Source organism: Centrocercus urophasianus, unplaced genomic scaffold, assembly GCF_019232065.1.
Source record: "Centrocercus urophasianus isolate 14NV4802_14NV808 unplaced genomic scaffold, USGS_Curo_1.0 seq_12, whole genome shotgun sequence".
NCBI classification, from domain to species: Eukaryota; Metazoa; Chordata; class Aves; order Galliformes; family Phasianidae; genus Centrocercus; species Centrocercus urophasianus.
The window spans coordinates 48,939,443-48,954,034 of NW_024884364.1; the positions used below are offsets into that span (position 1 = coordinate 48,939,443).

Here is a 14,592-nt window from a genome sequence, read left to right on the forward strand (position 1 = left end):
ATGAAATACAATTAAAATGTAATGCTCCTTCTTTGGTATCCCCATCCTTATTCATTTTAAGCCATCTCCAATGCTCTGATGGGTTTAAAGCTTCCTGTATCACACACTGTGCAAGCAGAAAGGTTTGAGTGAACTCTTGCCAATGGCTCTGAGCAAGCATGGGGCATGTTTCAGATTACACTGTGTGTTGTTGTTCTGATTTGATCTCCTTGCTAGGAGAGGCTGAGAAAGGCCGCTCTAGGGGATTTACTTCCAGCAGCAGCAGCACATGATCCTTCAATCGCGTGATTCTCACCACCAAGGTCTAATGGGGAGGGTGAAGAAAAAGCTCACGCTGCCTTTTGGAAGCAACAGCGGCGGCTTCTGCTCGCAGGCCCCCTCCACCATCTGGATGCTTCATGGCCTCCCCCAGATTAGAAACCTACTGCTGCCCCAACAGGGATGCAGCGACGCAGCTTGTGATGAGCTTCCAGCCCCAGATCTTCTGTGCGGTCTGCATTGGCAGCGCCTCAGCCAGCCTGCTGCTGACCATCCTGCAGCTCCTGCCGAAGAAGGGGCAGAGCCTGCGGAAGATGCCCAAAGCCTCCTCCTCCTCCACCATTCTTCTCCTTATCTCCGTGTGTGACATCCTCGGTGGCTCAGGTAAGCGCCATCTTGGTGTTCCTTGCGTGTGCTGCAGCATGCCCTGCTGGCAGATGGTTGGGAACGTGCTGCGTGTGTTCAGGGGAAGGTTTGGGCTGAACAAGATGAGAAAAGGGCAGGCCTGGAGGGGAGAAAGGTCTTGCTTAATAGCTAAGTTTTAAAAGTAAAAGTTCTTAGCAAATCTTCAACAAAGTCTCTACTTCAAATTAAAACTCTGCACTGGCTGACACTTAGAGGAAGGTGTAGAAGCAGAAGTGAGGGAGCACATGAATAACTAACGCTGACTTCCACAACTTAGCTGATCCTTTGGACTGCATTTGGAAAATACTTGCACGTGTCTGTAAATCCTCTCAAACAGAGTCAGTGCCGCTGTTCACATACCAACCCGAAACTGCACACAGCAGGCTGGCAGCATGGTGTGTAGAACTGCAGCACTGTGCCAGCATGGGGAAGCAGAGAAGCACCCTTAGCAGGGAGCCCTGCCTCCAGCAATGGGCTGTCTAAATCTGCCCTGGAATTTACTGCCATCTTAGACAGAAATTATCATGACATATATGGGGGAAATAAAAGCTGAGTTTTTCCACATTAGCATCTTTTCTCTCATTTTAGATAACTGAAGTAGTACTGTTGTGTAAGTCTCTCTGGCTGCCTGTGAAAGGAGTAGGATTTTACACATTTTCCACTTTCACACCTAGCCAGGTCTTCTCATGGTACGTAAGAAGAACCAATATTAAAACAGATGATGGATGGGAAGATAGAGAAAGACATGGAAAGAGCACAAGAGCACCTGGAAAAAGGCCTTTCAATCATAGAACCATAGAACCACAGAATCACGAAGGTTGAAAAAGACCTCCAAGATCATCTAGTCCAGCTGTCCGCCTACCACCAATATTTCCCTACTAACCATGTCCCTCAGTACAACTCCTAAATGTTCCTTGGACACCTTCAGGGTCAGTGACTTCATCACCTCCCTGTGCAGCCTGTTTCAGTGGCTGACCACTCTTTCAGAGAATAAATCTTTCCTAACCTCAGTCAGATAAAGCCAGCAGCAGAAAAAGTTATTTTTCTCCTTTTCTCTTTCACAGGCAAACAAAAACTATTTATCCACAGTTGTTCTTGAATTAGATTCACCTTGGAGGGTGGGAAGCACGGTGTGCTGGTGCTGTGGGTTGGTGCAAACTCACTAAACCTCAGGAGCAAACTGAATTCATGCAAAAAGCCAGTATTGTTCTTACCTAATAGTGAAACCATGCTTTTTTCAGCTCCTTGACAGAGAGGAAAAAAGCTGCTTGTAAAAATGAGGACAGAGAAAAATGTTAAATAACATTCTTCTGAAATGAGGAGTTGCAGAGAAATGACCATTAGCAATATGAATATCTGTAAATTAAATTGTAAGTCATTAGTTGCTGGCAATGCAGATACGTTAAATGCCTCTTGATTCCCTTTAGGGAAGTGTATGACAGTATCTGTAGATAAATGAGGCTTAGATCTTTGTGGCATGACATGGCGAGTCCTCCAGGCTCACAGCTGCTTTCTGTAAGCCCTCACCCTGGCATCTGGCCTGCACTGCACACCCCAATAGCCACAGTCCTGTGAGCATGCAGAATCCAGGCCGCAATGCAGAACATGCGACCAGCAGCAAGCATGTGACCGTGATCACGCTGACAGGCACAGAGCACTCATGCGTTTCTCTTCAGGTGTGATCTTCAGGTCGAGCGTCTGGTTGGGCTTCCCGAGCTTTGTTGCCAACATCTCAGTGGCCAACGGGACTGACGTGTGGCCCTCTGTCTTCTGCGTGGGCAGTGCGGTAGGTACAGGGGTACAGTCCTGCTTGCTTTGCTCACACAGGATCCAAAAGGCAACATACTGCGTCCCAAAGGGGGTTAGAATTTCCTTAAATCCCTGTTGTGGATTCTGGATTAAGGAACATAGAAAAAGAAAATGCAGATGCGTTACAGAAGTGCAAATTTGAAGTAATACAATCACACTATTGGCTGAAGTATAAAATCTGAGCTTAGTATACAAGAAAAATGTCACTTTTTTTTTTTTTTTTTAACTAAAACACAGATAATTATGCCAATTTCCTCAGCTCAGTAGGAATGTAGGGTAGCCAAAGAATGCACGCATCAGCAATAATGGTAGTATCTTAACAAATCAAGGCTTAGAATATAGAAAAGAAATATGCTGCTTATAAATAAAACTGTTCAGCTCTTGTAGTTTTTAAATAAGATGTGCCAAAATGCAACTTGCTTTCTTTCATATGCCTAAATAATAACAATTTCAGACATAATGGCAGAAGCAAGTATCAGCTGTACACACCTATTAGTTCTCAATTTTCCATCATACATGTTTAATTTTTGCTTATGAGTTACAAAAGCTTATTATTTTTTTTCTTAAAAGAAGGTGAAACTGCCAACATCAATATCTTGCAGCAGGAATGCCCTGTTTGAAAACCACGTTTCCATATGGCTTAAGTTTTGCTTTCTGGCCCTTACCACAGAAAGTAATATTTTAAAGCAGTGACAGGGATGCTGTATGCAGACTGTTTGTTTTTCATTTTGATCTCAGGTTAAATGGCAAGCAGCAGAGCTGTCTACTGCAGTTTTTGTTTACTCTTTCTTGGGCTCCAGGAAAGTGCTGCAGATTGAGTCACTTGCTAAGTTTAAATTTAATTATATTGGAATGAAAAATGACCCTACTTCCCCTAACATATTCTCATGTGAGTTAATAAAATGTTTCTGGTTCTATTTTGGGTTTCTTCTGGTGCTATTTTTTTATTTCATTTACACACAAGTCAGTGAAATTCCAAATAGTGAGGCTCTGAAGCATCTCCTTCAAATGAGATCTTTAGATAGATACTCTATAGCAAGATCTGGCATTTTGCAAGAAGCTAGATAGCATATGAAAAATTTGTTTTTTAGGTGCATCTGCTTTTTATTAATTTTGGCGACCATCTAAACTATGTTGGAATTTATGTGTGGAAAGACCTCATGGTTTATTTTTGTATGTATGCGTTTATATATAGTAAATTCTACATTTCTTAACTGCAGCAAATATGTAATAGTGCAGATTAAGTTACATACTGAGCATTGTGAATAAAGTGCACTAGCAGGAAAACTGGAATTTTATTTTCTGGCTTATGTATTATTAAAATGTCTTAGTATTTTGATTAAATACAGAATAATTCATGTCACAAATGACTAGATATAGGAACTATACCCTTGTTGTAAGGAAGTATTTCCCAGCTTGATTTACCTTTGGAGGAAGGAATGGTAGAACTCAAGTCACTGATGTCTGGCTCAGTAACAAGTATGTTGGTTTCCAGGTGTAAAAGGATGCTACTATGGAACTGTGACAAAGGATATTCAGATACGAGCTGAAAACAGGGCTCAAAGGGAAGGTATTCTGAATATTAAAATAGTCCCAGACCATTACAAATAGCCAGCTCCTGTCAGGAAAGGATTTGGAATTTATAAACAGGGTCTAAGAGAGGTCAGTTATCTTCTATAGGCTCATGGGAAAAATGTATAGGGTCAACTCAAAAATGCAGTGGAATTTAACTTGACTTGAACTTGTTTCCTTTGGATTTTTGTAAAAAATTAGCTATGGAGTTCAGTATGGACAGAGTTGGCTATTTTTCTGCATATCATCTTTATCAGTAGTAACACCAACTCAAGTTCTTGAATGTGGATAAAATACCCATCACACACAGAACTCATGATACAGAGGCACTTCTATTCACCACCATTGTGGTGAAGGCAGACCTCAGTTATATTTTCATGCCTCAGCTACTGAAAAATGAAATTTTACTAAAATGCTATACTGATTTTTTAAAATAAAATGTTCATTACTAATCTTTAAAGTTAAAACGTTTAATAATTTACTTTAGATTAATTTGTGCCATTCAGGGTTAAGACTGGAGATGTAAACAAACACCAGGTTTTCTAAACAACTGAACAAGCTGTCAAGGCAAACTGCTCAGTTTACCTAGGAGCAGATCCTTTGGCTACAGCAGTACTGCAGTAAGAATTCATACCTCACAAATCTCAGTTGGAAAATGCACACATTTAAAGAACAAATCCCCAGGCAAAAGGTTTGAGTCTCCCCTCACCTCCAGCAATGTTTAAGAAGCAGCTGTGACATTTGCCTTTTTTTTCCTTGCAGATGTGGATCCAGCTGTTATACAGTGCTGGCTTCTGGTGGTTATTTTGCTATGCTGTCGATTCTTACTTGGTGGTAAGAAGATCAGCAGGACTGAGGTACTAGAATTAAAGCTCTGAATGTCCTATTTTACTTCTCATGCTGTACATCCGTGTTTGCATGCAGCTATCTGAGGGTATAAATGAAGTCTGTGCAAACACGTGATGTTCGCATGGTTACCAGATAATGATCTGTGTGAATGGTGTTCTAACTGCTTCAATTGCAAGGGCAATGCTTGGATATTGATTTGCTTGTGCCTAACTAGCATTTAAATGTAACTGAATTTATTTAACTTTCAGAAAAATAGGGTGTAGGTTGGGCATTATAACACTACTGCAACAAGATGCTGTTTTTATCTCTGCTCTGTACTTGATATTGATTTTTGTGACAGAAGTGCTAACATTAATATAAAACAGCAATGAAAGATTTTTTAAGCACAGAGGTATGATCCTCTCTCAGGTGGGAGCAGTGTCTGACTCTCCAAATCAAACAGTTCTCTGCAGCCTTCAGAAGGGTGCTCGGTTGGCTGTTTGGCTCCCTTCTTCTGTTTTTAATTCCTGAATGTGCTGTCTGCAGGAGCAGTGAAGGACACAGGGTTTCCTTCTGCAGATGTGGGAACAGGGGAGAGACTTCTGGCCTCTGGTTGGAGGATATGACACTTCTGTGTGCAAGCCTGTCCAGCCGCCAGGATTTCCCTTTTCTCCTGAAAGGCCCCTATCCCTCCTTCCCTCCTCAGTGTGCTGCTGGCATTATTCACCTCACACCTATCCTATGTTAACACTGCCGTGTGAGAGTTAGTGTCCTTGATAACCTCTCTCCTGCTTCCTCCTCCAGTACAATCGTGCTGTACCACATGATGGCCTGGGGGCTGGCAGTTTTGCTCTGCGTTGAGGGCATTGCGCTGCTTTATTACCCATCCCTTTCCAGGTGAGCAAGCCTCTGAAAGCAGACTCCAAAACCCTGGTACTCTGTGGTCATTTGAATGTCTTTTCATCAATGTTAGAGACAGACATCCAAGTACTGTTTTTTTGGTTGTTTTTTTTTTTGGTTTTTTTTTTTTTGGATCTTTGAGCAATGTCTCCTACTCAGTCCATGCATCCTGGGTTTCAGTGGGCCCTGAAGATATTTCCCAGACACTTCATGCCCTGTGATGCATTTCAGTGCTGTGGTGCAGCTCCTGCTGTGAGCCGCTGCAGGGTCATGATGCCCAAGAAGGGGACATAGTGCACAGAGCTGCTGCAGGCATGAAATACTGGTCCACTCCTGTTTTTCTGCTCCTGGTTTTAGCTTTGTATTTACTCCTTTAAATTTGAGGGGAAGTCACAGATGGTGCGAGTTAATAATCAACTTTGTGTCCTGTGTGAATTCGTTGTGAAAATTCGAGAATTAAAAGTTTAGCACCTGTTTGTTTAATTCCTTTCATGTTTGTTTTCTTGTTTGTTTTTGGTTTTAGTTAAATGTGACAATGATGAAATAGCTGAGACTGTCAGATGTGGAAAGAAAATAATGAATAATGTGTTAATAATTTGTTCTCAGCTGTGAAAGAGGCCTGGAGCACGCAATCCCACATTACATCACAACCTATGCCCCGCTCCTGCTGGTGCTGGTGGTCAACCCAGTCCTGTTCAGAAGGACAGTGACTGCAGGTATGTTCCTAATGGCCAGCATGAATGCATACATCTTATTTAGCAAAATAGAAATAAAAGTAAAGTAGAAGTAAAAAGTAATGCCTGGGTATCTAAGGGTATGGAATAGCTCCTCATTATATCAAAACAGATGCAGTTGAGAGTAGAAGAGTATTACCTACCAAAATGGAGATACAATCTCAATAGAAAATTAGAATAGAGGTACACTGATCACTTACTGAAGTTAGGCTGCTTTAGATTTTACTATTGCAGACTGGCAAAGTTATTTCCATGTTACTAAATTACTTTTGATTTGAAGTATTTTTGGCAGCATATGGTGCATATATGATGGTACTACAATACTGGTACCAGTGTATATTTTGGAAGGATCAGAATTTTGTTACTCCTGATTCTGAGATTATGAAACAAGTGAGAATTGTGCACAACTTGGCTGAGATCATGAAGCTCCTGTTTGATTTAGCATCCGGCACTTTGAAGAAATGTGACTGCAAAAAAAGTAACAAATTCAATTAATTCTTTTAATGTAACATGATCAGTGCTAGATGTTTTCAGTGCCTGAATTCATACTTATAATCTACACATTCAATATTTAAGAACAGCAACAGAAGAGACTGTGTTTTGAGTTCAGTCTTCATCCCATCTGCACTGCTTTCCTCAGTAATGCCCATCATCAAAGGAGTAGCTGACAAAATCCATGGAATATTTTAAAAATATATTTTATATGTAGAATATCTGCCTGTTTTTGCTGATGTTACACTGCCAAGTTTTATAGATGTAGACAATACTGTACCAATTACATATTGAAGTACAACTAATTACCTTTATGGAGGTACCTTCTATTTTTTTCACTTATCTCAGAGTCCCAGAGCGCTGCTACATACTTGGTACAAAAGACAAACCATATTTGCATCGTTGTATTATCTTAGTCTTGTAACCTGCATTTCTGAGATAGCACTCAGCAAGCCTCTGCCTAATTTATACAGGATAATGGTTTTTGGTTTTTGTATTTTAGTTTAGAATAATGTCTCTATGCATGAGCAAACAGAAAACATGTGCTACCTCCAAAGGCTGGGACCAAAATGCTCTATAGGGAAAAGATAAGCTTTAGCCTAAATTTTAAATAATCAAAAATACCTGTAACTGATGTTTTGGTCTCTAAAAACAGTCAGTAAGCTGACTCCTCCACTCTGCATTAGCTGCTGTATTTGTGTGGGTTGAAGGCATAGACTTTTTTTTGAGCGTATTGAAATCAGTAGTTAGGTAAATGGTAAACTTACCTTCTTCAGCATGTCCTATAGAAGAGAGGACAATACATTTTCTACAGACAGCAGCAAAGGTCTTCAATGAGAACATAAATAATAAATGTTTGTGCTTGTATGCGATGTGCATCCATGTGTGTTTATGTATGTGTGCATTTTGTAGGTATGTGCACATATGCTCACATGCCTCTGGCAGACTGTGTGGCTAAAGTACCTACCTGTACAGCTACTTTAATATTTGTGTCTGTATTACCTCTGCTACCTGCTCATGTAGGTGCTAAGGATCAAATTTTGTTTCATACTTTCAGAAATGCACGTTGCTAAAGACGATGTCTTGTGTCTCCTTGTTCTAAAGTCTTGCAAGCATACTTTTCTCAAACATCCTGCAGTTTCTCTCCACTGTCTAATAAAAGTGATGAAGAAAAGCAACAAGAGAACAACAACAAGAAAAAAAGATTTACATCATGAGACCTGTAGAATGTAATGAAGTGGGAATTTAGCTGTTTCTTAACAACAGAATTTCTCTTTGGCTGTAGAGAATAGTAAATAAACATTGAGCTTCAGGTTAAAGAAAGGATGTTGAAGTAGTTAGGGAGCAAAAAATGTTAAGGATAGATGGAGCACTAGAATCTCCTGGCTGAGGAATTCTTTGTGTGTTCCTGATTTTTCAGCTAGTTTGCTGAAGCTGCAAACAGCCATACCTAGATCTAGCTGCAGTGTTTAGAGGCTGAGAATGAATTGGATAATCTCTCAAAGTTTGTTCCTTTTATGGGAAAATACACAATGAGTATGTTTGTGTGAGTACATATGTCGATTCCTTGGTATCTGAGCAGTATGTTGCTTATCTGTCTATTTTTGTTGGCATTACAGTGTCAGGTTCTAGAGATGTAGTAGTCAATTATGTCTTCATGTCACAGTTCCATATGAAGTGTATAATAGTGTTGACTGTATTCTGTCTCAGTCTGAACATCACATAATAAATACTTCCTTACATCACGAACATCATAGAGAAGCGTAAGCACTACCTTCTTGTTAAAGAATTGTGCTGACCATACTATTTTCTGTTTTCGATGGGACTGAGAGAAGAAAAAACTGCTAGTGGGATGCCACCTACTTCAGGAAACCTTAGTGGATGTCCTTCTTTAGGATTGTCCTAATCTTTAGGATTAGGCTATGTATGACATTTGCTGCTGGAGACAAACCCATTGGTTCCTTTGTTCCCTCTTTACAGACATCTGTTTTCTGTATCCTTGTACCTACAAATAATGAGATGTACGTATATTAATGAACACAACTTTATACTTTCCAGTTGCCTCTTTACTGAAAGGGAGACAAGGGATTTACACAGAGAATGAGAGACGGCTGGGGACAGAGATCCAGATGCGCTTTTTCAAAATTATGCTGGTATTCATTGTTTGGTAAGAGATGCATTTTGTTTTAACCTGCCTTCTCCCAGATTGAAACAACTGGGGACAAGAACAGAATCTGATGGGTTATTTCGTTTGCTTGTCCTTAAGGTTGGAAGGGAAAGTTTCTAAGGAAGACAGTTCTAAACTAGTTCTCAAATTAGCTGAATCACTCATGTAGCATCACAAGGCTGCAAGGAAATGATAAAAATGTTTAACCAACAGGAAAACAATGACACTGAGGAACAATAGAAAAAAAAAAAAAAAGCTGAATGCAACCTAAAGCTGTCTGAAACTGCAGCAAGATTCCCCAGAGCTCACTCCACATGCTTGTCATCAAACATGCCATTGAAAACTTACAGTAAATACACTTCTAGGGCATGCTTATGGCTCTGATTATGATTATATGATGCATCATCTCTATAGTTTGCAGCTCTCAAGTGTGTGAAACAAGTATAGTGTTGGCTGGAAATACAGACTTACACACCAGAAAAGAAATCTCAGTGTGTTGTGTGTGAAATTTCTCATTATCTGATCTTTTTTCTGATATTCCACCTTCCTCCACTAAAATAGCAGTTTGTGGTAGGGCAGGGAGAGGAAGAAGAAGGGCACAAGGAAGATGTGGGAGGAGGGAGGGTGCCCCATACCTCATTCCCAAATCCCCTGCATGTCTGTTCTAGCAGCACCATCCAGTGTGAAAGATGCTGTAGTGGTGGATGGGACTGAAGGTGCTGGATGCACTCAGCAAAACTGAGAGAACTGAAAGAAGCCCTGCTTTAGGAGCAGTTTTACAATCATCACACAATATTAAAGGCACCAGATGAGGGAGTGATCCATGCTATGTGGGCCTCTGCAGTGAGCTAGCAAGACATGGTCACTGCTGAAAAGTGTTCACCTACGTGGGTAACACAAGCAAGGGAAGGAGGTAGGAAGCAGCCTAGAAGTAGTGAAAAGATGGCCAAATTTCCCAGTTTGTGCAAGTATTTGATTGTTTCATACATGGGTACGTTAATGCATGTTTCATTGCTTTAAAAGGCTGAACAGGGAGAAAGGCTGCTTTCTATTTTGTCCTTGCTGCTGTATATTTGAGTGCTCCGGTCATTTCTCAGGAAACAAGTTTCTTCTGGGAAGGGTGGGATAGTCAGTGGGAGCAGGGCACTGAGAGTAGCAAAGCAGCCTGAAGCATGGCATGCTGGAAATTGCTGTAAATAACAGGGAACAGAGTTTTATCCAGGCTACTAGGGTTACAGAAAGAAAGAACATTGTACTGGAGGCACCACAGAAGTGCATTACAACCGAAGGGACTGTGGTCAGCTTGCTAGACTGGGAGCAAGCATGAATGCAAGGAGCAACTCCTCATGGACACAGTGGGCTTGACTGTTTATTTCCTTTTTGTCTCATTATGAGTTTTCCTATTACAAGAAAACCAAACCAAAACACCCGAACAAACAAAACAAGTGGTTCTTGTTTTTTGGGTTTTTTGTTTGTTTGTTTGTTTTTGCTTTCTTTTAATCTGCTGATAAAATGTAAGCTTTAGAGTGTAAAAGCTCAGAGGTTACTGTACAGAAAGGCTGAGACAGAATAATCTTAGAAGCTTAGGGGAGATGCTGTTCCATCCCAGTGGTCAAAAAAGGAGATGAGTTGGTCAAGGAAATTTTGAGCAATATGGGGTAGAAGAGAAAACTGTATATTTGGGAGAGATGAGCAGAAGATTTTAGACTGTGAAAAAAACATAGGATCTGTTTTATAAATAACATAAACACAAATCCCTTCAGAAAATATGATACGGGTGTTGGTCATTTCCTTCCTGAAGTACCTGTAGAAATATGCGGAAAAGCTGTTCTGACTGCTTAGGAGCCGTTAGAAATTGGAACCATTGACTATAACCTTTTTTTAGTGTATCATGTTCTCATTTTCTCTTGGAGGATGAGGTTTAATTATGCTCATCCTACTTTAGAAAAAGAAATTGCCTTTATTCTTAAAATTTAATGTCATTTTCAAGGACTTTAAAGTTGAACTTAGTTTTGTTTTGTAGATTTTTTTAACAAACATCTTGAAAATCTACTCAAATATCACCTTGAAATTTTAGAGATGCTGGAGTTTATACAGTCTTTTGTAGTGTATATGCATATGTTTGTATTCCTTTAACTGTATTATACATTCAAGACACAAGCAAAAGAAGTCACTGTCCGTTATGTTCCCATTGTAGATCACAGTTGTTTATAATCTCAGTGCAGTAAGCGTGCATGATCAGGTTTAATTCTGATGGACATATGGATTTCTTTGCCTGGGGTGGGAAGTAAGAGTCTGTTTTCTGATCATAAGCACAGGGAGAACTATTGGGTCCCTTCACATTGAGAATTAATGTTAAAAAAAACCAACAAAAAATCTCCTTATTAAGGTTCCTAATTTCTATAATTTGTAAGTAATTTGTATTTTACATATATGTACATATCTACATATCACTGTTTTGTTCTATTTGTCCTTTTTATTCCTGCAATAGCTGGTCATCTAATATCATCAATGAGAGCCTTTTGTTCTATCTCGAAATGCAGCCAGATATCAATGAAACACCTTTGAAAAACATTAGAAGTGCTGCACTGATTACATGGATTATAATGGTAGGTCAACCATGGTGTCTCTCAGTCTTTGAAATCACTTCTGTAAGACTCATGGAACAGCGCCAGCGTAGTGGGTTTGGGGGAAAAGCTCAGAAAATCAGGGAAGAAAAGTCAAAGGTAAGAGAAAGGAAGGAGCGGTCATTCGGAACGTACAAACTTTGCTTAAAAGATACAAAGGCCGAGATTTTCTCCCATTTACAGGAGTATGTGATGAGTAATTGCTACCCATTTTAAGATCTGGAACAGACCATTGCAATCATTTATGGTCTACCTTCTCTAACCTCTGTCATAAGACAAGCTGCGAATTTTAGTTCATGTTTCTTGAAGATTTGCCCAAAAAATGGGCATTGTCCACTAATAGTCTGTTTGTAGCTACAGTTTTCTTTATTAGAAACTGTATTTCTATCTAAGAAATAACGTCTTGTAACATTTGGTCAGCTATTAGGGGAAAATACATGATGGAATTTAAAAGCAAAACACCAGAATATAGCTATAAGATACTGGGGTCTTCCTGTACTTTTCTCTCTTTCTGTTGGAATATTTGACAAGGGATTTTACAGAGGTGATATTGCAGGTTCCTTTTTCAAGAAGGTTTATTCTGAAGCTGTTAAATACCTGTGAGGCCTGAATATGCTCTGTGCACTTAAGCTCTTGAGCTGCCTGATATTGGAAAGTTAAACCATGCAACTGATTTGTTGCAGCCTTCTCCCTGACAAGGAGTGAACACATTCGTGTGACAGGGACCTTACTCTTGCTCACTGCGAGAGCACACAGTCAGCTCTACCTGCTGAGCTATTATTTAAACTGGCTGTAAAAAAGGTATGATATTCCTGTGAGAAGAAAGATAACCACTAAAACCATTTACTTGTCGCACATCCTGAAGCAGTGGGAACAGAAGATTTTTTGGAAATCACTTGGGATTTTCTTTTTCAGTGTCTCTCCCTCGTTTTGCATTCTGTTTTGATGGACGTTTTCACTGGCTTAGAAATCTGCAACAATTCCAGACAGTTCAATTGCTGCTATTTTAAAAAATTTGCCTGGATGTGCTAATGTCTATTCTCATAGATTTGACTTGGCTTCTAGTGAAGAGTAAAATGTTTGCTTTTCTGAATTAAAAAATGTGGAGCTTGTAAGGAATGTTAAAAACACACTGGGAATTGACCAGCTAAAATTCATGCTAGAAAACCATTTGATGCCTGCTGTTCACAGAATCACAGAATCACAGAATCGTAGGGGTTGGAAGGGACCTCCAGAGATCATCGAGTCCAACCCCCCTGCCAAAGCAGGTTCCCTACAGCAGGTCACACAGGTAGGCATCCAGGCAGGTCTTGAACATCTCCAGAGAAGGAGACTCCACCACCTCCCTGGGCAGCCTGTTCCAGTGCTCCGTCACCTCACCGTAAAGAAGTTCTTGCGCACATTTGTGCGGAACTTCCTATGCTGCAGAAGGTGCACAAGGAACACCTTAGTGTTCAGAAACAACAGGTTGTAGTTTCTCACTCTGCCTTGTTTGTGTCTGCAGTAGGAAAAATGTACACTTTTATTTGCGTGCAGTTATCATCTTCTAAAGACAGCAGTTATTCAGAGTAAGGGAAGTTGTTAATGCATGCAGAACGTTTTGCTGGAATTGAGAATGAAGCCTTGCTGATGTAACTTGTGTTGCACTGCTCTTTTCTAGGGGATTCTTAATCCGATGCAAGGCTTCCTCTTCACATTAGCTTTCTATGGCTGGACAGGATGGAGAGTGGACCTGAAACGGCAGAAGAGAGAAATACCCTGGGAATCAATGTCCTCATCAACGGTGGGTGACAATGACTATCCCTCACCAGTGAACTACCAAAGCAATGTTCACGACTCAAAGAAGATATCTTCCACTGATAGCCAGCAGACTGATGAGGCTATAAGCATGTTGTCTGAAGGTAACACTAGCGGTGATGACAGGTTGACCAGGAGCTCTCCCATCTACCAGGGCTGGTAGCTTATAGGTGGAGAGCTGAATCTCACTTCTCCCATTGTCAAGACTCACAAAACCATGGCACTGTGTGAATCATTGCTCATTCTGAAATTTGGTTTGTGCCTGATGGCTCAGTTTAATTTCCTGTAGCTTTTGTTCGTTTGTGAGACTGTGTAAGATGCAGAGAAAAGATAGTTAATGTCTTCACTTGCTTTGTAAGAGATGTGTAGCAAGTTACAAAGGCCTGATAGCTTTTAGCAGGACTGTGTCTCTGCAGGGATCTGTTCCTTATGATTCATCTGTTTTCTTTCAATCTCTCCTGTAACCTCCGTATGGTAGAAGAGTCTTTTGTTTAAATAAACAGACTATTAATATGGTGGTTTTTTAAATGTCTTCCCTTGCTTGCCTTGCTCAGCATAAAATTCCCTGAATTACTGCTCTGAGACACAACTTCCACCCTTGTAAACTACTCTAGTAAAACATGAGTGACAGCAAACTTGGCCATAAGGACAGACTTCCCTGCTTGTGCAGAATTTCACTGTCAAAGTCTTCTTTTAGCTTGTTTATATTAATTTTCAGCTTGTTTTTATCTAGGGAGTTGAATGTGTTTTAAAACAAATTCAGACATGAATTGGAGCTGAGGCTTCAAGAAGGTTTCAGAATAAGGGCTCCAGTTCTGCCGGTTCAAGAAAAAAACAGCTCTACAGATTATTTTTTCAATTTGAATTCAGTTTGATCCTTATATATACCTGTAAGAATTATGACTGATAGTTGCATTAAGAGATAATATTTGCAAAGAACATTGACATGATCCGAGTGGTCATCAGAAAAGAATGAATAGAATTAATAGTTCTTTCTCATCAA

The 14,592-nt window shown here is 40.1% G+C and overlaps 1 protein-coding gene across 1 annotated transcript; it reads left to right on the plus strand.

Annotated features, from left to right (window-relative positions):
- Positions 1–368: 368 nt before the first annotated feature.
- Positions 369–14,105, plus strand: GPR143 (G protein-coupled receptor 143). Its single transcript, XM_042810224.1, has 8 exons — positions 369–642; positions 2,340–2,449; positions 4,807–4,901; positions 5,677–5,769; positions 6,379–6,488; positions 9,057–9,165; positions 11,657–11,774; positions 13,453–14,105. The coding sequence occupies exons 1-8, from the start codon at positions 399–401 to the stop codon at positions 13,750–13,752; spliced, it is 1,179 nt and encodes a 392-aa protein (XP_042666158.1). The 5' UTR covers positions 369–398; the 3' UTR covers positions 13,753–14,105.
- The last annotated feature ends 487 nt before the right edge of the window (positions 14,106–14,592 follow it).